Source organism: Lissotriton vulgaris, chromosome 10 (genome assembly GCF_964263255.1).
Source record: "Lissotriton vulgaris chromosome 10, aLisVul1.2, whole genome shotgun sequence".
Taxonomy (NCBI): domain Eukaryota; kingdom Metazoa; phylum Chordata; class Amphibia; order Caudata; family Salamandridae; genus Lissotriton; species Lissotriton vulgaris.
In genome coordinates, this window is record NC_141698.1 from 75,114,673 (window position 1) to 75,142,463 (window position 27,791).

Sequence of the window (27,791 nt, forward strand, 5' to 3'; positions counted from 1 at the left end):
TGTAAGATCATTTGGGCTGGAAGTTCTCTCCTATGCTGACGACACTCAGATTATGGTCTCCCTTTCACAAACGGTTGAAACCACATCTCGATACTTCAGAAATTGCATGGAATCGGTTGCAAACTGGATGGTGAGGAACTCCCTTAAATTGAATGGGGAAAAAACTGAGGTGTTGATTTTCGGAGGCAAGGAGGAGATCTGGTCAATGGATTGGTGGCCTTCTTCTTTAGGAACCTGCCCACTGCCCTCTCAATCTGCCCGGAACCTAGGTGTTATTTTTGATACCAAACTCTCCTTTCAAAAACAAGTCAGTCGAACGACTTCCACCTGCTGTGGTGTTCTTAGAACCTTGAGGAGATTAGTACATTATCTTTCCACCGATGCCCGTAAACTAGTTACGACGGCCCTAATCTCCTCAAGGCTAGACTATTGTAACTCACTGTACCTGGGAATTAATAAATCCCAGATTCAGCGTTTGCAAATAGTCCAAAACGCCGCAGCCCGTTTTGTCACTGGTGCCCCGAACTCGCCTCAGCCACTGCTATTAGGAAGGACCTTCACTGGCTTCCTGTCCAGGCCAGAATAGAGTTCAAGGTCTTATGTCTCACCCACCGTGCCTTGCACGGGCTTGGCTCTGAAGACATTAAACCCCTGGTAACTCCGTATGTCCCGGGCAGGGCACTTCAGTCAGCCAATAAACATCTTTTGCTTGTCTCTAAAACCAGCAAAGCGAGATGGGGCGACCTAGCCTTCAGCTCCTGCGCTCCAAAAATTCGGAATGCTCTTCCGCCTAAGATCAAGGAAATTACCTCCCACCTCCTCTTCCGAAAGGCTCTGAAAACCTGGCTTTTTAGGCAGGCCTACAACTGATCCTCCCTCCCGTCTTCTACCACACAGCTCTTTATTCCATCTCTAGCGCCTTGACGCCCTCGGGCAAAGTAGCGCTCTATAAATTACCTCAACTTTCAACCAGCGATATTAATTAAATCTGATATTTTACTTCAATATTTGTTTCTTCAGATGCCCATACTTTTACAGTGTTTGAACATCTATCACTGTGTTTTAACTACTAACATTTGAGAACAAGCTATCGCCATTGCGCCAATATTTTATTTTAATATTCGTTTCCTCAGATGCCCATACGTTTACAGTGTTTAAAAATCTATCACTGTGTTTTAACTATACAAATACAGTGCTTACCGACTAATGAAGGAGACAGTGTAATGCCCCAAGTAAAAGATCCAGTCCTGATGGGCAGTCACAAAAAGAGACCGGGAAATAACAAGGAGGTACTAAGAATAAAAAGCCTCATTATCAATCAGAAGCCAGCATTTACCATGGACGATGATGTCAGCCTATGAAAAAGATGGGTGGGGTTTCCACTGCACTTCTAAAACATACCCTACCTCAGCATGCCTTTAAATGCGAGCAACCCATGCACTGCAACGTTAGGCTCAACCTAAAATTGAAACTACTTTCTAAAAACAAAATACAGTAAAAAAACATAGTAAACACTGCCACTGACTAAACACGGATTGGAACCCTTTAAAAAATGAATACAAACTTAAAGGAATGCTTCCGGGCATTGTTTACTTCAGGAACTTGTAGTAGCCAACATAAGAACGATTTTCATGTACATATATTGAGCCTTCGGCATAGGCAAGTGAATGATTCTAAAGCTCCCTTCTACAGCAACATGTTTCCCTGTGTAGGCTCATTCTGTGAGGAAGGTGAACATTGTTACTTTATTAGCTCTCTGTCATCTTTATGGGCAGCTGTAAGTGGAATAAGACATATTGATATGTCAAAATTAAGGAAGCTTGTCTATGAGACTAGCTAATGGTCTATTATGTAGATACTGAACAGCTAGGCACCAATCAAAATGCGCATGCTTGGTAGTGACAGTTGCCAGATTTTCAAAAAAGATGAATAATTTAGGAGAAAGCTCCATGCAAATTAGTAGCCTAAATATGCAAACCAAACGATCGTTGATTTACAACAATGTCTACTAGCGTCCGCCTACCCAGATAGTTCTTTTGTAAGGGCAAGGAAAGTATAGTAAAATATATGCTATAAAAAAATGCATGTCAAAGGATGACCTAGTTTAACTCAACATTGTTTAAGAGCATTTCCTAGATACAGGAAAACGAATATACACATTGGTTCTAGTATAACTGTAACTAAATTAAAAAAAACAGTAGGCTTAATTATTACACGTATTTACCACTGACGAACTAGAAAAGGCAAGAACATTACCTACCTAGGTGTGAATCTTTATAATGGAGTGTATGTTTTGATTGCCTATTGGATTCTAGCACAAATACATGGTCTCTAGTAATTTCAGCCCCACACTGCTTATAAATACTAGAACATTACCACGGAACCGTGATTGCTGAAAATGACAAATCATTGTCACTTACCAAAGGATTCCTCTATTATTAGTACTGAATTTCCAAGGCCAAGTGTGCAGTCCGCTTCCTCGTCGTCACTAATAACGATCACACTCTCCTGCGTTCTGACTGGAATTGGTCTGAAGCGGTCTCCAACAAGAGCTTCGACAGCTAGGTTTTCAACTTCAGCACTCTCATCAGCAGCTTCAGAGGACATGGGAATCTCATTTTCAGAGTTCGTAGGAGCTCCCGCAGTTGTGCCACCCTCTTTGCAGTTCTTAGCAGGAGCGCCCGCAGTTGTACCACTCTCTTCGCAGTTCTTAGCAGGAGCGCCCGCAGTTGTGCCACCCTCTCTACAGTTCTCGGCAAGCGAGTCAATAGTTGTGGTACTCTCTGAAGAGTCCTTGGCAGGAGCTTCCAGACTAAGGAACGTTTCGTTAGGGTCATCAGCAGGAGCTTCTGCTGCTATACCACTCTCGTCTAAAACATCAACAGGATTTCCGACATCCGTGTCACTTACTTCAGACGCTGCTACCTTTTTGGTACCAGCAGGTATAGCAGCCCTTTTAGCTCTAGTCTTCATTTTTGCTGTAGGGAGCTAAAACATAATGCATAAGAAATGTTATATTAATATTGTGAAACAAATGAAAGCAGTAATTTCACAATTCAGTGAGAGGGGGAAATACTACACAAAGTGACTTGCAGTAGGAGCAATCATAGCAAAAAAAATGCACTGCTCATGCAGATCAACAGTTTTAAAATAATTGGACACTGGAAATATCCTGCTGCAAAAGTTGCCTTATCACATTTGGACTCTAGTGCTGCGTTCCAACATTAGATAAGCGTGGCTCCGTCTCCAGACATCGCAAACACAAGAGTGCTGAAACTTTTCAGACAGACACTCACCCCCAGTCACAGATCTGGGTTGAATCAATCATCGTTCTTTAGCTCACTTCGCCACCCAAGTTCAGACCCAGCCAAATGCATATCAGTCTTGACACTGTGCCTCATGGGAACAGTACAGCCCGAACTGCCAAGCCAGGCCTTCCCTGGAACGGAAAAAAGCAACCTGGGGCCGGTTTCAGGGGTAACACCCCTCATCAGCTAGGCTAGCTTGATTCCAGTGGCAAAGTTAGCAAGGGACGCCTGGGGTGGCAAAGTGCGCTAAAGAACAATAATGGATTCAACCCCAATCTGTGACTGGAGGAGAGTGTCTGAAAAGTTTCAGCGATCCGTCCATCATCTCCTTGTGTTTGCTCCGTCTCGAAACATATACATTAAAGTGGTCAACACTTTCTGGTTGAACACTGGTGGTATTAATTACAGATAATTGAGCCACAAACAGAAGCGGAAGGCTGTTCAAGACACCAAGCAGTGCATTAACCCCCTGTGGGACTCACCTATTCCTCACTTCACCGAAAAGTGTAATACCATCAACCTCTTCTTTAGTAAACATACTACAGACGATCAGACAGCACATCGACAATACTAAGGCTGCTTCATCTCTCACACCCACTCCTACCCGTAGATTCCAGCTATGGTTGGCATCTAAAGCCCCAGATCTCTCAGATTTGGCAGACCTACTCTACTCCATTAAAACCTCTTCTTATGAAGATGATGTCTTACCATCCTCCTTCATCAAAGCACTCTCTACCCCTACTTTCCATTGTCAATGGTTTCCTTACCAAAGGCCTCTTCCCAGAAGCTCTCAAGACGTAGGTTGCGTCAGGAGTTGGAGAAACTGGCCCAACAGAACGCAATAACTTCATTAACTACTTGTCCATCACTCATGTACCATTCATCTGCAAGCTATCTATGTTCAAATCCAATATTACATCATTGCTAACCATCTCCGGCATGAGTAAACCTGGCTTCAGATCCAGCTACAACACACACGCGATGCCCTCTTGACCATCGATGAAGAGGACCTTTGCCTCTGGATATTGCTGGACCTCTCAGCTGCCTTTGATAGCCCTCTCTTATCTCGGCCCCGCTTCTGGAACTAGCTCCCCCTCCCTCTAAGACAGTTTCCAGAGCATCTGCAGTTTTGAAAGCTGCTCAAGACCTTCCTGTTCTGTGTTTGCTGATCCTGTTGGAATCTGCTGCTTCTCCTCACAGTCTGCTTCAAGCGCAGAGATACCCCTTCCGGGGTCTATTCTAGCACTATATAAGTAAATAAATAAATAAAATAAATAAATAAAAGTAAACAAACCCACCATCATATGTACCCTCGAGTTGAGAATGGGATTCGCTGGCCGTTCTACCTTTCCAATCAAACACCAGTTTGTTCACATGGGTACCTCCAAGCCACAAAAGATCCCTATGATGTGGTGTCCCCAGGGTTCCATACCGTATCCGGTTAACTTCAACCTTTACATGGAAGCTGCCTTGTGCTGTACTCAGAGCACAGCATCATGATTCATCAATATAAAGATGATACACATACAAACGCTGCTTTCACATCATCCAGACCACGATGTTAAGCAACAAAATGGACCTCAATCGAACCAGGACCGAATTGCTATTAGCTGCCAAGAACACCAAACAAGATACAGTACAAACCTGGATTAATGACATCTTGATAGCATCAAACCACAACACTTTCTTCCTGAAAGTAACTTCAAAACTGCTTTGAAGCCCTTGAACTCTCTGTGGAAGGCGGCAATGCCATGCTCGGTTGCCTCCAAAACTACACACTGTCACCTTTAAGAGGCATCCTACATGCTGCAGCACACCTCATCCCATGCTGATGAAACTACACTGGCTTCCCTTGCTAGCCCCCACCATCTTCAAAACAAGCTGCGTCAGTAACAAAGCCATCACAACCAGCACACCTATATATCTATCAGACAAACTCACCATTTCTGGTGGCTCTTGACACGCCTACATCCAAAGTGTAGACAAGAAAAACCAAGAGAGACCGTTTTCATCTATACACCCAGGAGCCAGCTTCATTATCCTGATGAAGACCCCGCTTTAAGACTGAACTGCCGCCTACCCTCGTTTTGGGGTCGTAACGTCGACTTTGTTTTCACCTTCTAAACAACTTGCGCTAATAATTAACAAGATATTCACACAAGCGTCTTCAGCATGTTGTTGTACTAAATAGGCTATGAACACTGCATGTCCACTCTTGTAGCTGGCTCTAAGGTGAAGCCAGGCTTGAATTGTGTATTCGTGCATAACTGCAAAATTGATATTGCATTTTACATTGTGCCGAATTCTTTCACTATTTCTCTCACATTACACTACCCACCCCTTTACCCTCTCACTACCTGGTGCACGGTTTTATTATGATGATGACAAAATGTTTATTTTCACTATATTCTGTACTTCGTACACACACTGATTAAATAACAAGTGTGTTGATGCTTAAAAAGTACTTCTGTGTTTATTCTTTAACAATTTTGGGATTTTAAATCTCCATGTACTGGGAACCCTTTCCATATGTACCTTTTAAGCACCCTGGTCCCAGTGACTATATTGGAATAACCCCTTCTTCTGTACCGCTGTGGAATCACAGACAATAAACTCAGGTGGATGGCATCCTTCCTCCCGGGATGCACCCAGAGTGCCCACCTCCCTTCTCACAACCCAAGCACCCCATCTGCGGAGTACCTCAAGGCTCATCCCTCTTCAACATCCACATGACACCACTCGCAGACATCGTCAGATCACACAACATCATCTCCTACGCCAACACACAGCTTGTCCTCCTCTCACCCTCAGCAGATCCCACTTCGACGCAGACCAACTTCCATAACTGCATGAAGAACGTTGTAACATATATGAAAGATAACTGCCTGAAACTCAAGATGGACGTTCGGCTATTCGGCAGACACTGCCCTTCGGAACAACTCTTGATGGGGAGCGAGCTCGGACCTACCCCCTTGCTGAAAGACCATGTCCGCAACCTCAGCATCATCATGGACAGCGAATTCTCCATAAAACTCCAGGTCAATAACATCTACTTAGTGTGCTTCCACACGATCTGCATGCTCTGGAAAATCTTCAGATGGCTCCGTATCAGCACAAGGAAAACTGTGATGCAGGACCCCATTACCAGCCGGCTCGAATACGGCATCACACACTATGCCGGCATCACACACTATGCCGGCACCACCACCGATTTCAAGCAAAGACTCCAGACAATCCAGGATGCAGCAGCCAGACATATCCCTAACCTGCCCAAGAGGACACACATCACCCAGCACATAAAATACCTTCACTGGCTCCCCATCCAGAAGAGATGTAATTTCAAGCTCCTCGCCCAGGCCTACACAGCCCTCCACCACGAAGGACCAGCCTACATGAACCATGCTTGATCATCCACCCACCTACCATAAACCTCTGCTCCACACACCTCGCCCTGACACCATGTATCTGCTGCAGGCGCTCCGGAGGACGCTCCTTCCCACCTCGCCGCCTAAGCCTGGAACCACCTCCCTTTTCACCTCTACATGTCACCCTAGCTGACTCACTTCAGGAAGGGACTCAAGACCTGGCTCTTCGACTCATACCTGCAACACAGAGCCTTGATACCCTCTCACCCCCTGGGAGATTAGCCACTTTATACAAATATTACTCGATTGATTGCACAGGTTACCTCAAGCTTCGACTATGTAAAGCTTGATATCCAGGAATCTCTTTACCAGGTCACCAAATCCATGAGGAAGTTCCACTGTCTACCAGGTGAGCAAAGAATTTGTCAAAACGGGGACACCAGCAATCCAGGCTAGGATTACTGTGCTCCAACACGTACTTTTCACTTTTGTTTTAACTTCATTCATCAACAGAGGCATGCCTGGTTTGGAGGAAACGCATTATCTCTTAACTTTGGAACGGTCGTCCATCCTCACGCAGGACGGCAGCGGACAACCTAACTCTTAGAAAAAAAATCAGAAGTCCTTTTCTATTTGAAGTACAGTATAATTGATGGATCTAACTTTTATTGTTTTTGCGTCTCATTTCAGTTTCTCTTCTGACTTAATTACCTCCAAGAGGCTTTTTTGTTTCATTCATCTATCAATAGGAGTTCTGGTTGCCTTATAAGTTCTTTGCATTTGCATGTATGTTAGTTGGTGAAATTTCTCAAAATCGGAGGACGATGGGAGTTGAATTGATAAAGAGACGAGCAGTGCTCTTGGGTGTTGTTGGTGCATTAGCTCTATGAGGATCTACCTCGCCAAATCTGGCATGAATGTCTGGAATGTGACAACACTTGATGAAAGTATAGCTCTGTTACTCCAACAATCCCAGTTTGACAGGAAGGACTAGAGCCAAGATGATCTAAGGCCCATTTTCTTCAGGTACAAGGCATCGTCGAGCTACCAGCAGCAAATATTATCAGGGCACTCAGTCAAGCAGCCAATACTCATGAGTCAGGTAGACATTGTAAATGAGTTGCATGAGCCAGAACGAGGATTCTTTGTGCGGGCAATAAATAGGCAATGCACAATGTGTCATCAATAAGTACTACCAAGTTCATGGGAGATTTACAAAATTTTTGGGAAGACATTACCCATAACGAGGTAGACTTTGCCCAGAAATGTTTCAGACAATGATTAGAAGATTCATAATATGAAAATAAATATGGTCTTAAATATGGTCTAGACTCATGGCCTGCACCAAAGAGAAGATCTATTCAGCCTGGGAAAATGCACAATAAAACAATCTTATTTGCTGCGTATGTTCAGTCATAATGTCACTGAGGCAGTCAATGCATTTACATACATTTGCAATTGAACTGGGCGGCAGGCATTCTGACCACTTATTTGCAGATCTGATAATTTGTGCCTTCGTAATTTAATTACATCCTTACTGTGAAGATACATTACAAGCCTGTTATTTACACTACAAAGGAAACCACCTTAATTATACACCTACTGGGAAGATAATGTACCAACCTGGTGCAATTTACATTCCAAAAGAAACACAGATGCACAGAATCCACCTCATGTCCTCTTTACTAACAGTGTGAGACCCTCTTCTGAAGCAGAAGGCCAGGAAATGTGTGCAAAGGTGGCCTGTGTTCAGCATGGGTCAGAGACATCCCCCCTCATCAAGTACCAGCTCCTAATGTTCTACACTTTAAGGTGAGAAATTTACATAGCAGCAACATCTTCCAACAGCGAAATTTATACAAAAAAACTCCCCCAAAACCACAAACATAGCACACATCATTGCCTCAGGTACTACCAAAACAATCATCATGTAGACTTGCTGATTACCCACCAACCAAAAAAGTATTAAAGCTCACCAAAGACACTGTGCAAGAATATAAGTACTAAAGGTTTCTGCAGTCCTGAGAAGAAAATATAGCATGTCCACGGTCCTCCCTTAGTATACATGTTCCACACATTTATAGCAACTAAAGCCTCTAAGGCTCTGGAGTGGGACACCTCATTAACTCACCTACTTTGCAAAGCCAGCCTTAGAGCAGAGAGTCGTTCTGTGGTCCAATATAGGGAGCTGGCAGGCTACCGGATTGCGATAACAAACCTTCCAAGAGCACCTACAGAATAGCAAGACAAAACTGTTCTCCCAGTCTCGCTCACATGGAATGGGACTACAGAATCCTGTGTTCCAATTGCTGCATTGCCCATTTTCTGATACCCACCGTACTGATGATAGCTAACTAAAGACGCCCCTTCTGCGTCAGCTAAAATTACACAATTGAACCATTTCCAAATGTTACCCTTATTAAATCCACTGCTGAAAAAACATGGCGGCTCCTGAGTGTGACAGCACAAGCAGGCAGTAAAAAATTACAGTGAATATGTAGTTATATCCCACGACGACTTCTCCACATGGCACAGAGACATGTAAAGAAATGTAGATATATGACAAATGATCACTGGAAATTTCGAATGTAGTGGCACTTACCTGTTAAGGATCAGTGTACAGCTCTCTCCAACCAGGGGAGAGGGTGCAACACTCACAACTTCCAGAATGAAAAGAATTCTTGGCCCTGGACGAGAAACCCATGAAGAGCTCAGAGCTGTGTATACTGTCAGTGTCAAGCCCAGAATGTATCAGCCTTCCCTTGGTGCATAGAAGACTAACTGCATTTTATGCTTGGCTTGAGGTGGTGGTATCCCACATCCCTGGAATACACCACAACGGTACCAAATGCACCAAAAAGCCAACTTTGAAAGTGATGGAGGAGATCCACCTTATCATTGACAATGGGGATGCATGCCTTCTGGTCCTGTTGGACTTGTCGGCAGCTTTTAACACAGGACCCATGTTTTACTACTAAGGACCCATGAACCAAGAATATGCTTCAGCAACTGGGCTAAAAAAAATGTCATACTGCCTAAAAAGTCAATCACAAATGCACAATTAATAAAACTGGGAAACTATTTTTATTTATTTACTTTATAGAATTTTATATAGCTATACATCCTAAACGCATACAGTAGTCTGCTGTGTAACTCGGGGCACCACACACTTTCCGATTCTATGCGATTTATATGGGGGAAAACTAGGTTTGCTGCTAGAAAAGTTTGGTGGAAAGCTCCACCAGTATGCCGAGGACACACCATTGTATTTAAAACTCATTCATCAATCTCCAAAACCTACAAATCATTTTGAACTGCTTCGCTGCGGCAGATATCCCACAGAGGTGCAGAAAATAATGATGCCTGAGCGTTCCGCACACGCCCACCAAGCGTCCGACGCTTTGAAAAGGTTAAAGAAAATATATGACTGGATAAATACATACTGCCTGAAAATTAACCCTGAGTATTTGCTAATTTCCTTCAGATCTGACAATAAACTCGACGCTTTTTTGGCTCTGTGCCAGACACTAACGAAACCATCAAATCCCTACAAGTCATGACCAACTCTTTCCTTACAATGATTTCTTCTGCAAACAAATCAGTGCACTCCGCTAACATCCATCTCTACCAAAGCGAACAAAACACCTTCTTTCCTGCAATCAATGAAAAAGAGCAGCCATCACTCATCATATCCAGAACATACTAGGATGGATTGCCTGAGTGTTTACCAGCATCCCTGTGTCCCCTCCAAAGGCTGTTTTACACTCCACAGAATGCGTCAATGAAGGGGAACAAAAGGTTCAACCACATCTGTCCAATCTTGAGGGAGCTTCAAGAGACTAAAGACAAGATTTAAGATAAAAATGTGTTTCCTAAAGTACAATACTGTACTCTAAGGCAAGCCTGGCAACTTGGCGCTCTTCAATTTCCGATTGCATGAGATAATCTAGAAAAAAAGAGCTCACTTGCTGTGGAAACTCCGAAATGTAGATCTTTAGAGCCTCAAACAATCCTGCAGAAGCACAACAAAGTTCTTATTGCCTCGACACCGGAGACCAGAACCTAATAGCTAATCATTATGATAAAACTGGTCTTACATTGACAGATTGGGTCCTTCGGACAAGTCTATCAATAAGGTACCTCGAACTATCTATCACCTACTAATTTCAAAACGGAGTATTGACAACTGCTTTGTGACCTGAAACGATCCAATAGCCCTCATATAATTTGTAATATGTTTGGGTGTGATAAAGAATGTTCTATATCGTCCTTGCTCTCACCCTCTCCCGACCTCTTCCTGCTCTTCCCCTTCTTACGACTTCTTCCAACCCACTTCTTCCAACAATTTGCGATTCCCTAATGGCGATGCGTGTAGCCTTTCCTAAATGCGAACTGTGCATGAAGCAAACTCTAATTACCATCAACATCAAGTTCATGGTAATTTGTGAATGCTTTGAAAAATGCATTTTTCAAAGTTCCATGTCATGCACATGTTTTACATGTGCACACTTACCTTTTTTGGGAGGTGCTTCAGGAAGATGCCTTGGGCCCCCGGTAACCTTTGGATTTGCAATTATCAGTTTGGTAATTGCAATTTACGAATGCATTACCATTCATTCCTATGGCCTGTAGGCCCATAGGAATGGACGGAGTCACATTAGCTGATAGTGATTTGCAATTTCCAAATCGTGATTAGCTAATGTTAAGGAATCGTAAATTATTTTGCGATTCCTACTTGCATAGCCATTTGCGATTACCAAACAGTGATTCCGTAAAAATTGCTATTTGGTACTCGCAAATGGGGAGTTTGATACATGTGCCACAAAGTGCTTTATTACCTTTCTGGCGACACAGTGATATATAAAACCTTTAAATAAAATAAATACAGCACAGGGACTCAGTCTTGGGCCAAGTGGTTGTTGCTGCACTAAGGGGTAATATGTATCATTGGTATCCTTTTTATTTGCTTTGGGAAAGCACAACCAATAGAGTAACAGGAATCTACTATGGACGATTGGTGGCCTCTACTGAATCACTGGTATGCACCAAACAAAAAGGCAGCATGCGTTAAGAGCAAAAGAGATGAAGCACTTTGCTAGTGTCTAGAATATTGCCTTTAGTTTAGAAATAAAGATACATTTTGAAAGGCTCAAACCTCCCCAATACAAACAAGAGTTTTGCTTTGTTTGTGAATTAAATTAAATATTTCATAATTTGTATATATGATTGATGTACAAGTGTCCCTGTATTTTTAATATTGGGTTAATGTTCAAATCACAGATATTGCTTAGGCAGTGGTCTTGGTGTCCAGTAATGATTCAATAGGGGTTAGCAGGAGTCAAAAGGTAAAGCACTACTAACCTAGTAAACTCTTCTGTTATGATGATCACTGTTTCTGGTAGAAATTCATACTTATTAACAGACCCAAAGTGTTTTAAATGACGCCACAGTGGTAAATAAAATTGAGGTAAAAGCCTCTCTGTCCATCCCACCACAGAGGCTGCTGTACGTGTGCACTACCACTCCCCCCTGGCTTGTGACTACACTAGTGATACAACAAATCATAGTTACAGTACAAGATACCAGTAGCTGAAATAGACAAAGTATGTAATCTGCCTGTTTTTTGCCATGGCCGGTGATGTAAAGCTCACTCCTCTGACTCTGTTCAACAGAGCTCCTTCGAGCCCTCTTTTTACACCCCTAAAGGGAAAGTTATACTTCAGCCTTCAGTGACAGAAGAGCAGTGATGTAATGTTACCCCCAACAAGGTAGCAAATGGAGAGGGAAAGGCAGAGGTCATGGCTGCCTGAACAATGGCTAGTCATTCACAATTAAATTGTTGGCCCCTCAAAATAGATATGTTTCAGAAGTTGCCACTTTCTTAATCAGTGGGTATCACTTTTTCAGACCCGTGGGTTCAGAAAAAGGATTGGGTTAGAAGACAGCGTTTTACTATTCCCCAGTCCTACTTGTTCCTCTTCGTCTGATGAGATTTTACAAACTAAAAAAAAGGGTTGCTTCAGAGGAGGAATGAGATCTTCTTCGGAAGGGAGCAGAAGATGTGATGCTAGATTCATGCTAGGTTTTGCCAGCAATCTTTTTTTACTGAGATAGGTAGAAGAGGGCTACCATCCAGTTATATATCTAAACAGTAGAACGGATTTGCTCTCTACTGGTACTTCAAGATGAAACGAGTCCATTCTATCAGGGATTATCTTCAGCAGTGGAATTGGAGGGTAGAGATTAATCTTGAAGATTCTTGTTTGTCGGTTCAAATACAGTGAGCAAGGGACCCACATCGGGGCATACCCTGCCAACTTAGGGCGAACAAAGCAAACACTTGGAGATGATGGAAGGAGCTCTGAAACTTTTCAGACACTCGCCTCCAGTCACAGATCTGGGTTGAATCCATCATTGTTTTTAGCTCACTTCACCACCTCAGTTCAGACACAGCTATATGCAAATCAGTCTTGACCGGTGCCTCCTAGAAACAGTCCAGCCCAAATTGCCATGCCTGGTCTTCCCTGAACCGTAAACAAGCATCTTGGGACTGGTTTCTGGTTAACACCCTTCATCAGCCAGGCTAGCTTGAATCCAGTGGCAAAATGAGCAAGGGACCCATGTCTGGGCATACCCTGCCAGCTTAGGGCGAACAAAGCAAACTCAAGGAGATGATGAAACTTTTCAGACACTCACCCTCAGTCATAGATCTGGGTTGAATCCATCACCATTCTTTAGTTCACTTCGCCACCCCAGTTCAGACACTCTCCGAGTTAACTATGTTATGTTGTCCCATTTCTTTTCACAAAGATTCTTATGTTAAAGCATTGGATATCACAAACAAACTTTTTCTCCGCAGGAGGTTACTTTGCATGAAGACTTTAGAACCTTCTGTTTTTTTATGTAACTTTACAACACTGCAAGAGGTGGTGTTGTAGATGTTCTTAATTGTTATGTTATGAAGTAGAGACTCTCCCTCTCTCTTCCTCGTTCACTAGTATGAAGAATAAATGGTAGTCAGTCTGAGGAGGTCAAAGGGTTATCAAGCAGGTACTATATATCACCATGGGGCGACCCAGTATCCCTCAGAACCTGGGCAAAACAAATCAATATAGACAATGGTTCTGTCGGGGTAGAATACCTGATTCCTTCAACACATGAACTAAATTCTGTTTAAGGTACAATTTATAGTCTTCTCATTATTTAAGACAAAGCTCCAAACCAGGAGCTTGCTCACCACATAAATCCAACATCAAGAACAATTCAAGTTATTTATTCGTTTGTAATCTATGAATTGATTTTTCATTCATAAATATTTTCAAAACACGGCGCAAAACGTAGTAGAAAGTGATTATAGTGTGACATACAGTGAAATAGTGACATTCAAACATGTGTTTGTACAAATCAGTGAGGAAGGGAAAAAGAAAATCTTTTTGCCAGTTTCCAAATCAAGTTAGAATTATCACAGTAATCCACTTCACTTGGATGTCATGAAACCGGATATTCTGTACTGATCCACTGATATTAAGTTCGTCGACGATTCGACCCTATGGACCAGCATCAAATGGTCCGGGTAGATACCTAGATTTCAATAGAGGGGGCTCCCAAGAGCACAGGGCAATACAGAAGACTGGGAGGAAACTCCACACAGCAATGAACAAGCTTTGCAGGAGGAATTTGGCTGAATCCATCCCCCATGGTCTGATCTATCTAGAGGGTGGGATCCACCTTTCCCGAGAGGGGACAGATATGTTTCTCCTTGACATCAGAGGAGCATTAAAGCTAGCAGGTTGTGGTTAGGTCAAGGATTAGCGGATGGGACGGTAGGGGGTGCTATGGAAGAAATGAATTAGAATTTGGGGTAGGTCACTCTTCCTTCTCAAAGCATAAATACAACCATTGAACTCAAAGTCATTAAATTAACCTGTGCTCAACCCCTTGTCAGCTAGGGCACAACGCATACTAGCTTAACTTAGGTTAATGTGTAAAGTATTTATACAGTACCAAGACAGCAATAAAGTCAAAATGTCAAACAATAAAACTCACAATTGAATTAGAAAAAATACACTTTTTTTAGTACACAAAATAACACCAAAAATGATGAAAATTCAAATAGGGGAACCAGAGATAACAACTGTATTTATTTATTTTTGTTGTTGTAGAAATAGAGCTAAAGTCACAAAGCGCCAATGATAGTCTATGGTCGTGGTAGACTGGGACCTAGGCGCAATTTGAGGCAGTCAGCGAATTGGATACACCAATCAGGTTTGTCCTGGTCAAACATTTTCTCTTCTGACTTACGGCCACATTACGTGCTAATGGCTAAATTCTGAACCCTGTGCAAATACGTGTTTTCACAGGGATTAGAATTACAAGTTGTTTGGTAGTCATCACTGCCTCACAGTTCCCCTCCCCCCCCCCCTGATATATTTTAGCAGGTTTTATCAGAATTTATCAGGAGAAAAGGCATGGAAAAAAAGGCAAAACCTGTGGGATTTGATATGAATAAAAAAACGACTCCCCACGTCATGCCTCATTTTCAGTTAAATACTCCGAATAGGAGGCATTTACTATATGTTGTACTAATGGAGTAAAAGTTCCAGGGACTAGCCTGTGGGATGTGGTGCTCCAAGAATTACACACTCAGACATGTTTGAAGAGGAAGTTTTAATTTGGCACCCCATGCCCAGCTTACATCGAATCTTCATGCTCTCTGTCAACTCTCGCACACACTGTGGATTCTAGAACACCGGGTTTGGGTGGTGCCAAAAGGTTTAGACAAAGGGAAAGGGTGTTGATTTAGAGTATACCGCACAACCTTAACCACTTTTTCTGTAGTTCCTGTTTGCCTTACTGCACACACCCCCAAAATGACATGTGTCTGCATTTTCAAGATAGTGAAAGTCTTCGGCCACACTAAACTTAGGCTCTGACTTCTTTAGAGTGGGTGTGGGGCGAGTACTATGGTAATCCTAGTGTCCTCCCACATCCAACGTTAAAATCCATTCTGAGGCAGGCAGTGTTCCCACAGCAAACCCAGAGACAGAAGTCTGGTAGGAAGAAAGCACAGTCCTCCAGCAAACATACAGTTGACACTAAACAACTACCTTGGCATTCTGTTCGCTCTTTTTTAAGTCTCCTCTGGGTGTTACATTTGGCTCAACTGACCTGTCAAAAAGGATTTGACACCAATGTCAACAAGCATTGAAATAGCCAATAGGTCTCGCTTTTGGGACTTAATAAGTATTTCGTTATGCAGCACAATATCCTTGGTACAACAACATCAACTGTTGAATGGCTAAACACAGCCATGCAACAGCTGATGTTGTAGACCCAAGGATAGTGAGCGGCATACCTAAATACTTATAAAGTACCAAAAGCAAGACCTATTGGCTATGCCAATGCTTGTTTTAATTGCTATTTGTGTCATTTTAATTTTGGAGAGTGGTAATCGATATTTTAGTATGCAATATTAGTGACTTGATAAATATTTAGTTCGATGTTATGGGGTTGATGCTGTGTCAGTGAACTGTTTCGATTTCCAGCTATTTAGTGGAAATATATTCTATTAAGAAAAGACCATCTCCATGTGTTCTTGGTCGATTTGAAGGCTGCATTGGGTTTAGTTCCTGGACAATGCCTGTGGGAAGTTCTCAAACAATATGCTATCCGTGAAGATCTTTTATACATTCTAATTAAATTGCATACTGACACTTTTAAGCTCAAGTCAGGTGGAATAGTCACTGGAATTTTACTGATAGGATTCCCATTAACTGCGGGGTTAGACAGGGGTGTGTACTAGCACCCACCCGATTCCGTTTGTATATTAATGGTCTGGTGGGGTGGATGAATAGTTACCAAAACGAGGCTCCAAAATTAGCAAACATCAACACTCCTGTGTTGATATTTGCCGATGGCACTTTACTTATGTGACGCACCCCTATGGGTACGTACGAGATCTTTCCTCAATATAGTTTTTTTTGTGCTATTTAAATTATTAAATGTTAATCCTGTTCATGGAAATGTCGGATCTATTCAATCAGGTTATGTTTATGGAACTTAATACCTAATGAAAGCTGCTTGTTTTTATATATAATTATCACGGTGCAGTAATATTATTGTCGTTTAATTGGAATTATTTTTTTTTTAAATGCACTTTTCTGGATATATTTATGTTACCGAAATAACGTTATTTGTACTACATACACATGTATTGAAATATGTATACTTACACAAATACACACATAGTGGCATATGAATAGGTAAATATACACAAGTGAAGACATACCTACACGTACACAAATTCATGAATGGGTAAATTCATAGATATACAGCCCTGCTCGTTCAGACAGGAGTATACACACACACATACACCCAAACGCACATATATGGTAGCAAATGTGCCTCACACACACCAAACCCAGAAAGCTGACCTATATTGTTATCATCAGAGTGCAAATAAAGTCAATTTTATGATTTTTATAACATAGTCCACTTAATATCATTTAGTGTAGGGCACGCTTAGAAACTGCCTACCAGCAGGAAACAAAGGCTATGTCATTAAAATATGATATGATGGGCATAATCGGTTTTCATGATTTACCAACAATTTGGGTTTTTGTTTTCCTCTATCAGAGCTATCATTAGCCATTTGGGGGGCTGTTGATGTTTTGAAAGAAAGTGTGTTCCAGGGGCGGAGTCTGTCTGAAGGGCTGCGGTTAGTTTGGGCATGCCCTGCACCCCTGTGAAAAGGAGAGCCATTTCTAAAATATTAAGAGGGTCGTCTACGTTTTACCTACCAGTGGTGGATGCCCGCCTGTTTCCTATAATACTCCAAGTCCATTTATAAAGACACCTTTCTGTGTATACGTGAAACTGGCAAGTCAAGATAGTATACATCACTTGAGGAACTATACATCTCTACTGCATTCTATTTCACATATTTGTATTGTATCATATTTCTCAATTGTAAATTGCCCCGTTTCCCTTCCGAGTCACACAGCCCTGCAGTACACACTTGACCTCACCCCTGTATTCACAAGGCGTTAAGGCATACACAGACCAGTTAGACACTAAAAGTGCACCATTTGTGTTTCCTTATAAATAGATACTTTCTGAATTCTGCATTTAAGCGAATTACTGCTTTAAATAGTGCTATGGCAGGCTAACCCTTGAAATCCACAGCAGTCAGTCTAACAAAATCGTATCGGCCAATCACATGGCGTTCAGCAGAGACTGGATTTTTTCTCGGGCAAGACATGCGATGTGTAACTGCAGACCAAAAACATACCAACGTTTTCAGTCACGAAATTATTACGAACAACTTTGGCAGTCCCGGTGGATTTGAACCAGCAAGTTAACAAATACATCCATGTCTGCAGTTCGCATGTATTAATCTTTACTTTTTGAAGCAATGAACAGGATTGCAGCTCAGCATACGTTTCCCTTTGTTCTTATAGGGAGCAAGATTTTCTTTCTATTGCGTTTCAGAAATGCACCACTGTAGTTTATCTTGCCTTGTTTCTGGTGACGACGTAATTTTCATTCCAGAACTCCCCTTTTTGGCGGCGCTGAAAGGGCTGCTGCGCGTCGAAGGCGTATTATAAATGGTTTGGAGCCGGCTCCACCGGGGAGAAACGGGAGAGGTCGACTTTATTCTAAACCAAAAGCCAATCAAGTCTGATGCTTTAATGAAGTCTTCTGCAAGAGCAATCGGTTTGAAAGGCAGGCTGCAGATGAAGAAGAAATGATTTTTATACCAGGCGCTCGGAGGTTGCCGTTTGTGGCGCACTGAAGGATGGCTCCCGCTGGCAGGCAGCGGTGCGCCTCTATGAGGATTTACTGCGGCTGAACTAGAAGGATGCTCTTGCAGGGCAGGCATAGAATATTTGTTGCGTTGTATGTCAAAAAGAGCCTGGCCATTTCGATTCATGCAAGGGTTAACATATGTTAACAAAGTATATGAAAACGATTCTGTTGATACCGCGGTTCTCTATCAATCAGGTAAAATACCAAAGTATAAAGTACTAATATTAACAAAAGTAATTAAACAAGACAAGCCCGGCTTCAAAAGTGGTGCGAGCGCCCGCTGCGACGAAAGCAGCATATGTTTCCACTTAACGCGCGAGCAGCCCACCTCCCTTTCCTTCTTTCATTTAGTTGCTTCCCTGTGAAATGGATCCAACAAGCATGCCGTGCGACAAGGGAAGCTTGTAATAAGAGAAGCGGATGAGGAAGGAGTGGGAGAAGGGAGAGGGTAGGGGAGGCGATTCACGCGCTGCAAGGCTTAATGAGCCATTACAGAAAGCCAGATGGCCTGTGCATGTTCATGTGCGCATAGCCGCACGCTGGTGGACGGAAAAAGCCTTTGGGTAGCACTTTGAAAACCCGCTTACTAAATGTCTCGCCAGAGCACCACATGCGCTGGCTCAGGCGAGACCCAAAAAGGATGTCCTCAGCTCCCCGCTGCATGTTCTGTGCAGTTCGTATGAGTCATAACTGCCCATTCAGGTCAACATATTGTTTGCTCCTGGGGGCATTCCACACCTATTCAAGACTTAGCACAGGCTCAGAGCTGGCAGAGACTTGTGTGACTTATTAAGGATTTCTTAAAAATCAGTCTTCATCCTTTTATAACTAGTCCCATTTCAGAGTTGCATTATCAATATTTTAATCTGCACTCTGAACTTCTACATAGGACAGCTAGGCCTGCCACAGTGAAAAAATAATGTATTTAAGAGGCTTTATATAGCGCTGGCCAGACCCGAAGGTATCAGAGCGCTTTACAGCAGAAAGGAGATAAATCAAATAAAGGAGACAAAAGTAAACATACGTGTTCAAAAGTTCCATTGTGCTGTGCGTCCGAGGTGCACCATTGAGGTAGAGAGGTCCAGAGGTAGTCTTGATGCATGGACAAAGTCTTAGGCTAAGTCTTCCCCCGAGTGGCGGTGAACAAGGAGGGGGTTAGGGAGCGGGGATGAGGTAGGGAGTGAAGGAGCATTGCCTGGTGACTGCAGAGTGGAGGCTTGTGTATTTCAGATTTCAGTTCAGGAAGGCACGGTTAAGGTAGAGGCCCTTTTAGGAGTCTTTTGAATTTTACAAAGGAGGGGGTAGTTCTGATATCAACAGGGATGGAGTTCCAGATTTTGGGTTTGTTCCCCGAGAAGGAACGTGCTGCAGTTTTTTGTTTGCGTGTTTTCAAGGGGATGAGTAAGAGGGTGTTGGTGCTCCTGAGGTTTCTTGACTGGACGGCCTAGTCACGTTAGGGACATGTTATTATTAATTTTCTACATGTCCCACTTTGAAATACCATGCACCCTAGCTTGTGGGCTTCAAGGCTTATATGGGATTACGTATTAATATTTAAAATGGAGGTTTTCACTTACAAAAGGGTTTCCTTTGACAGGTTGCAGTGTATGTTTTCAATTGTTACAGTTCGGCTACACCAGTAGGCGTGAAGCCATGCCTATAGTGAAGGACACAATAGGGGCTGCAATCCATTAGTGGCATTTAACTTCCAGGCCATTGGGTGCATTTTGAACTATATACTAGGGACTTACAGGCAAATTAAATATACCCATTAGGTCAATCGATCTATCATCAATCTTTTTCCGGTTTCTTGCATAAGAAGCATATAATAATGAATTAAAATGCCATAAAAAAATTCAGAGATCTAATATAAGTTAAAACTATATCCACAGCTGCCTGAAAAAGAATTAGCTTTACATCAAGATTCAAAAACGCTTGTCTCACATGAACAGCACCGGATAAAAAGAGGGCCACATTAAGACAAACTTATCAGATAATAACATTAAATAGAAAAGTGCAGGACGGACTTTTGTAAAGTGCTTAACTGTAAACAGCGTTAAATTAAAAGACCATCATAGGCTTTTGTAGAAAGTTAGAATTATAATAAAGTGCACTGTGTCCTGGGCTGAATTACTATTGCAGCTACATGGACTCGGGGGAAAAAAACGTAGGAGATGCCACAATGAACTGCTATTAAAAGATGCATTATATTTAAACGAAAATGGGTCAAAAGAAGCCAATTGTGATGAAATATGCTGTATATTAGGTATGGTTCAAGTGAAAGCGTAGTGTGTGGCGATAAATAGGCTTTTACAGTAATTCTACCAATGATGTCAATTAAACCATGTTTAAAGGGGGAGCATATGCACTTTACTACTGGCTAGCAAGGGAAAAGTGAATAAAGTTCTAAAGCCAGCAAAATTATAGGGCCAAGCAAAAGGTGAAAACTCAGGGGTTACCACACAGAAAAGGCAGATATCCAACAGGAGTTAACCACTGGGCAGCATGGAGGAGGGTGGAAGGTCAGATTGGCATTGATAAGACACCCGAGAGTAAAAGGCGGCGAGGGCTCGCTGACCCAGTAGATGTACCTGGAGATGCCAGATGATATGGTCCCTGGGGGTAAATTAAGAGGGTACAACAAAGTGCAAGCCCAGCACTTGCGGCCTGAACCTAGAACAGAAGCCACCAGTAAACAATAAGAGACAAGACTGAGCCTCAAATCTACAGAAGTATCTTCAAAAGAAGTTATGAAAATGCAGAAGTGTTTGCAAAAGAAATTATAAAACCGATGCTGACCCAGCATGTCACCCAAGTTTGGGTCATGTATTTGTTCAATGAATGGCTGTCAATAAAATGCTTTTTTTTTTTTTTTTTTTTACAAGTGACTCAACATAATGTAGGAGCAGGGTCTGTTGAAGGGAAATGATGACAGAAGAAAGCACTGGGATATGTCTGGCACCCCGCTCACCCATTCTGGCGTAGAGCCATGTACAATTTGTGTACAAAACAGTGGAAAGGTTCTATTCCAAGCTCTCCTCTTCAAATCCCAGGAGCAGCAGCATAGGACTACCATCACACAAAACAATACTACAGATCACAAGCTTCTCCTGCATGTGCACGCTTTTTACTGCACAAACAGTTTAAAACAGTAACTTCACCCGATTCCTCCCATGAACACAGATTGTACGAAAAGTGTTTCTAGTTGAAACGGACATCGCTAAACGTGTCTAAATTAGGAGGATTCTTGGCTAGGGCACTCCAGGCCATTAATTTGAGATGGACTGAAAAAACTGCAATGTTTTAAACTGGACAGCATATAAAACAGAAGCTTGCAGATGGGTGTACCCATAGCCCCGAATCCTCTACACAGCACTCTTTCTAACTCAGCTTGTGCTTTAGCCACCAGGGCTAATGGGGTACATGCCTGGGTCTCACACCTTTTCACTGCATGGTTGCCCTCTAGCCGACATGTTATGGAAGAATTACAGTTGCAACCGCTGTGCAAGACACTGCTCACTAATAGCAATTGTTGTGCTCAGGGCTGGCCTTTAGCACAGAAGCACTGGCATATAGAGGCAGGGTTGAGGTCCTCGAAAAATATTACCAGACCTACAGATCTAGTGACTTGAATAATCTACTCAACCAAACTGTAATGCACTTGATTCTTCAACTGTTCTTAAACTGTGTGATCCTAGGCAAACGTTTTATTTCACCAAGTCGCCTTTTTCTTCATTATCACACATAAGAGCACCATGAAATATGTGCTTTCAGAAGGTCTGCGATACAAAACTCTTGTCTGATTTAATAGACTAAACTTTAGCTACATGTATAATAAGAATCTAGCCCACATGTAGGGTACATATTTCCCCTGACTTTCCTCTTAATTCACTATTAGCATTGTCATTAGTGCGTAGAAGGCATGTTTCTCAGATCTGGTTTAAAATAGCTCACTTTTAATAAATATATTACTAAAGCATTGTGTAGCAGCACACTGACATTTACAAACAGCATATTTCTCATTGAAACAGCCACAGACTTTCCCACTCGCATGCCGTTTTACTGATAGAACTACAGAGTGTACAATGTTTTGATATCGGGTTTCGGACGATATTTAACACTTTCACATCACCAAATAACGTGCTCTGGTTTGTTTTGATCCTACTAAAATGTTCTTTTCCATCACAAATTAGAATTACAAAAAAAAGTGCTTACCTAACTGCCGATGTATATTGAAATAGTTATACAGTTCATTAGAAAGCAATTTAAATGTTGAGTGGCAGAAGAAAAACTGACTTTCTACAGCCTTTATTTCACACCCCATGACAATTGCTAGACAGCTCACATTACAAAATCCTCTATCTTTGCAGCCAGAGGAAGAAAAGTAAACACAGACCTCCACAATAAAATGAGCTGCCATTTGTAACAAGCATTTACAATGCAATAGGTCTTGCAGCATTAAAGTTTGAGTTATTGGCATTGTGTATGACAATGCGTCGCATGCATTTTTTAGCAAACTTTGAATTGGTGAGCAGTGAGAGTGTGTGCAAGAGTATGCTGTTGGTCACAGCTGTTATTATTCACACAGCTCTGATGATGCACCTCACGCACGGGGCTGACGCAGTTATTATTCACACAGCTCTGATGATGCACCTCAGCCACAGGCTTACAGCTGTTATTATTCACACAGCTCTGATGATGCACCTCAGCATGGGGCTGACGCAGTTATTATTCACACAGCTCTGATGATGCACCTCAGGCACGGGCTGACGCAGTTATTGTTCACACAGCTCTGATGATGCACCTCAGTCACGGGCTCACAGCTGTTATTATTCACACAGCTCTGATGATGCACCTCAGGCATGGGGCTGACAGTTATTATTCACACAGCTCATACGTCCCAGACTTCACCTGCACCACACAGACTTGACGCTCAGATAGGATCCGGAAAGGGTACAGCCGGTCCAACCAGGGGAGAGCAGCAGATCCCGGGAAGGGAACACCCGATCGCGGAGAAACTACCAGCAGACCGGCTCTGACGCGGCGGGGATTCGTCAGCGGATCCAGACAGATCCTCTTAGCAGAGGAAGGGGGCTCGCGAGCGGTGATCTGCTCCCGGCAGAGACCAGAAGATCTAGGCTGCGATTGCCTCTGCTGAGTTGATTCCGTGAGATCAGCCGATGTAGGCTGAGTCTTTTTTGGAGACCGTGGAAGGTGGGGGCAGCTTTTCAGGGAGAAATTCAAGGACCCAAAAAGCAGCAGGTCTCACCGGGTGCAAAGGGCTCGGATCTTGCGGAGGAGGGAGCGCTGCTCCCGGCAGGGCGATCCAAGCACAGCCCGGCTGCCTCTGGCCGGGGTCCCCTCGCTGCCCACGCTGACCGAGTCTACAGACTCCTGAGCCCTTCAATGCTGCAGCCCGCCCCCACCCGGCTCCGGGATCACATCTGTAGAGGGGGAGATAGCGAGCAGCAGCCCCCTGCCTGGGAAAACAGAAAGTTGCATTGAAAAGAGCAGGCGAGCAGGGGGAGGGCTCTTCTTCCTCTCTGTGCCCGCAGAGTAATCAAGCGCCCATTGCACGGATGAGGAGGGCCGGACCGCCTGGCGGGCGGGCTGTCATGGCAGTGCGCGAGCCTCGCACATCCTTGCAGGATCCTTGTTGGGCCAACATTTCAATCAAATGTAGTCAGGAAACCGAAGCCTTCCTTGGGGCGGGACTTCTGTCTTCGGAAGCCCGCGCGCGCGCCCACGGAGTGCCTGAGAGCAGGGCTCCCATGCCCGAGGGAGAGCCCCGCGGAGGCCAGAAGTCCAGAATGGCAGTAAGTGGGGCTTAGTTGTAGGGGGAGAGGGGGGGTGCGCTTGTGTATGTGTGTATGTGTGCGGCGGGGGGGGTGGGGGTCTTTGTATGTGTGTGTGCATGTGTATAGGTGCGCTGGTGTGAGTGTGTGTTCGGCGGCGGGGGGGGGGGATCTCTGTATGTGTGTGTACCTGTCTGTTTGTGTGTGCGTGTCCATATACATTGTGCGTGTGTGTGTGTGTGTGTGTGAACAGCCTGCCGAAATCGGAGCGCATGTTCACGCGCGTGACCCGATCCGATTCGATTCCGGCAGGCTGCGTGCGTGTGCCAGTCTCTTGTCTCCAAGTCCTGTTAGTCATTGAAAGCTGAAACGATTGCATTAGGCTCGCTTTGCGACAGCAGGGGCTTTGCCCCTGCAATCGCAGGCGCGAGACCTAAAAAAGGCATAAACTGACATATGACCCCTGTCTTTGAACATGCAGCAAACGACACAGGATTAAAAAAAGATTTAAAAGGCATCTATATTCCTTATTCATTTTCTGATTGAACAGAACACCTATTCTTTGCCAGAACGGGGGAAACTGGGCACTACAAAAAAAACAACAAAAAAAAACACCCTGATAAAAACTGACTCGCTAGACAAAGTGGAATTTTCGATGCTTGGGTCGGACTTGGACACAAAATAGGCCCAGGTCAGGATGGGACACAAAATAGACCCAGGTACCAAAATAAAAGTGGCCTTCGTTAGTGACTCAGATGGCTAAAAAGAAGCGGCCCACATCTGCAAATCAGAGCAGTTTTGATCTTGTACAGGCACGCTAAATAGGTGATTTGCAAGGTTTGGGAGACTGCGTGGTTTTGTGCTTGCTGCAGGACATGTTTGGGGTATTAACATGGACATCAAGTCACTGCATCAGCTAAACTCCTCATTCAACTATACTATTTGCACGCTGCCTATTTAACCCTGGCGCGCCTTCATAAGGTAGGCCTGTACCCGATCGCCTCCTGCACATGATGCGGCCAAGACCCAGCTGATTTTTATCATATGGTGTGGGCATGTCCCCAGCAGACACGTTCTGGGGGGGCACTGAGGAGAAACTCACAGAGGTTCTGGGGTGGGAGGTTCCCCACGACACTCGCTCCTGAGGATCACCGATGGGTTGGATGGATCCAGGAATGACAAGCTGTTTTTTAACTTGGCCATGGTAGTAGCAAAGCAGGACATAGCCGCTGCCTGGAAACATCCAGCTCCGCATAGCCTTTGGAGGTGGCAGGAAGGTGTGGACTGGTGTGCGATACAGGAAAAACCCATGTACGAGGCAAGGGGTTGCCCGAAGAAATATCGTAGGGTGTGGGGCAAATGGGTGGGCTTAATGGATTACACCTGGAACGTATGCTAAATGTTTATACCAAGCTAAATCAAGTGGGGACCTGTGCTATGTGACTGCTCATCCAACTGATTGGGAATTGTCCTGTATAATGTACTGTGCTGATTGGCTGGTATTTGTTTTAATGTTAAAAATCAATAAAATTGGCCATTAAAAAAAACATGGAAATCAAACAAAAAAAAACTGTCCCCACAGACTGTAAAACAGGCCCGAAAAAATGTCCATGTAATGACCTGTCAAAGAAACACTTCTGGCACTGCCAGGTTGCCATACAAGTATTTAATAAAAAACCCAGAGGTAATTCATAGATCAAGGAAGGTCACGAGAACAGTATACACAACAACGTCCAACAGGCACTGACAGACACTGTTATACCACTTCCTTACTCCCAGAGTTCTTTAGTGTGGAGGTTCATATTGAACATGTGCTGCTAATATACAGAAGTTGTATATAAACACACTCTTTCCTGCTCAGGTCAGAGGTTCACTCTTGCGGGATTAGCTGTATCCAAAATAAAATCTTTATTTTAAGTGACATTTGGTCGGATACATATATATATATATATATATATATATATATATATATATATACACACACACACATATATACACACACACACACACACACACACAACACCCACACGTACTATATATATATATATATATATAAATAAATAAATAAATAAATAAATAAATAATATGGCCACCCCAACCATGTACAGTGGAGTGCATGGAGCTGCCTACAACAGTCTCCTTCCAAGCTGAGCAAATAAGCGAGTTTAAACACTATTTCTACAGATTGCCAGTTCCACTGCCTGGGGTGTGCACTCGGAGTAGGATTCTTTTTGTTTAATTATCAGTGCCCGTGGAGTGAGAATCCTATCTCTATACTCTACCTCCCCCCATTGTTGCTATTGAGTGTGTTACTTCTGCAGGTATGTACTAAACAACTGTGTGAGTAAGGAAGTTGCATGACAGTTTCACTCTAAAAACAAGTACAGGTAAGAGAAATATTTTTGAATGAAAAGTGGGTGGAATGGCGCCAAGTGGGGTTTCTGGAGAACGTTTAACACGACCCAGCCCTGTTTATGTTACTTGGAGTCCTGCCCGTCCGGAGCAGGAAAAGCGGCGTATCCAAGCCTGGGAAACCGAGGAAGTCACTTCCAGGGGCCCGTCCCGTAAAGCGCCGCCCGAACACCCTGTCACTCTGGAATCTCTCCGCCAACTTCATCACAATGCAACGCAGCAACGCTGGAACCCCTTAAAGAGAACCACAAATCTTTCCAAAAGAGAGCCGCTAACAAACCCTCCCATGTGTTATTATCTATCTATTCACCCAACTACATCCACTTAAACAACGGTTCGACAATTAAGCGCCAGAACAGTGACAACGTCAAATTTACTGGCGATACTCAGCCAGAATTAAGCGCCATGGGTACCAGGGCCTCGCAGCTCTATTGACAGGACCTACCTCCTAACTCCCGCCGGTGACTCTTAAAAATCCTATCACCGAGTCTGCATTGATTTCGACTATAGTGTACTTCATAAATTGACGGCAGGGAAGGCCAATCAAACGGTACAACTGACGCGATAAGAGACTAATAATAGGAGAGGCGCTGTCTCTTCACCCTATAATTGGTTAGAAACAGAAAATAGCCCGCCCCGGAAACGCTGCCCAGCTGCTCCGGAAGTGATCATCTCGGAAGTAGCTTATCTAGCCGCACGCGGAATCTTCAATTCCAGCCTGCCTCGTCGGTCGCCCCTGGTGATGAGGGGCGTGGTACTCGGCAGATTAATCGAGTTGAGAGGGAGCCGCGGGTGTAGGCGATGTTTATTGCTGTCTCGCTTTCCCGGGGCTTTCGTATGGGCGGAGCAGAGAGCAGGCTCTGACCAGCGAGACATTTGTTTGGTTTCGCTTTCTCCTTCTTGGTCATTTTATTGCCGTGTGGGACAGATGTTGGGCGTGCAGGCGCTCTCGTAGCCGCATCGGACTAATACGTACCAAAGAAGATTCCGTTACGTTTCCAGAATGAGTCTGCCATTTGCACACTGGCCCAGACATTCTTGGCCGGCTGATGGGCTGTTTGTTGCCATGGTAGACAAATTAGAACATTAGTGCATTTTTATTT

The 27,791-nt window shown here is 43.6% G+C and overlaps 1 protein-coding gene across 3 annotated transcripts in view; it reads right to left on the bottom strand.

Annotated features, from left to right (window-relative positions):
• The window catches only part of LOC147684697 (uncharacterized), a 292,946-nt gene extending 265,700 nt beyond the window's left edge, over positions 1–27,246 (bottom strand). The window contains exons 1-3 of one of the 3 annotated variants that reach the window (XR_015300653.1): positions 27,134–27,196; positions 9,276–9,360; positions 2,421–2,988 (exon numbers count right to left, since the gene is read on the bottom strand). Coding sequence is in view for 1 of the 3 variants with exons in the window: in XM_086940535.1 (XP_086796661.1) it covers positions 2,421–2,973 (553 nt within the window). In the remaining 2 variants the exon portion in view is untranslated. Of the gene's footprint in view, positions 1–2,420; positions 2,989–9,275; positions 9,361–27,133 lie in introns of all 3 variants that reach the window. The other 2 variants (XR_015300652.1, XM_086940535.1) reach the window with 2 other exon arrangements.
• Positions 27,247–27,791: the final 545 nt, after the last annotated feature.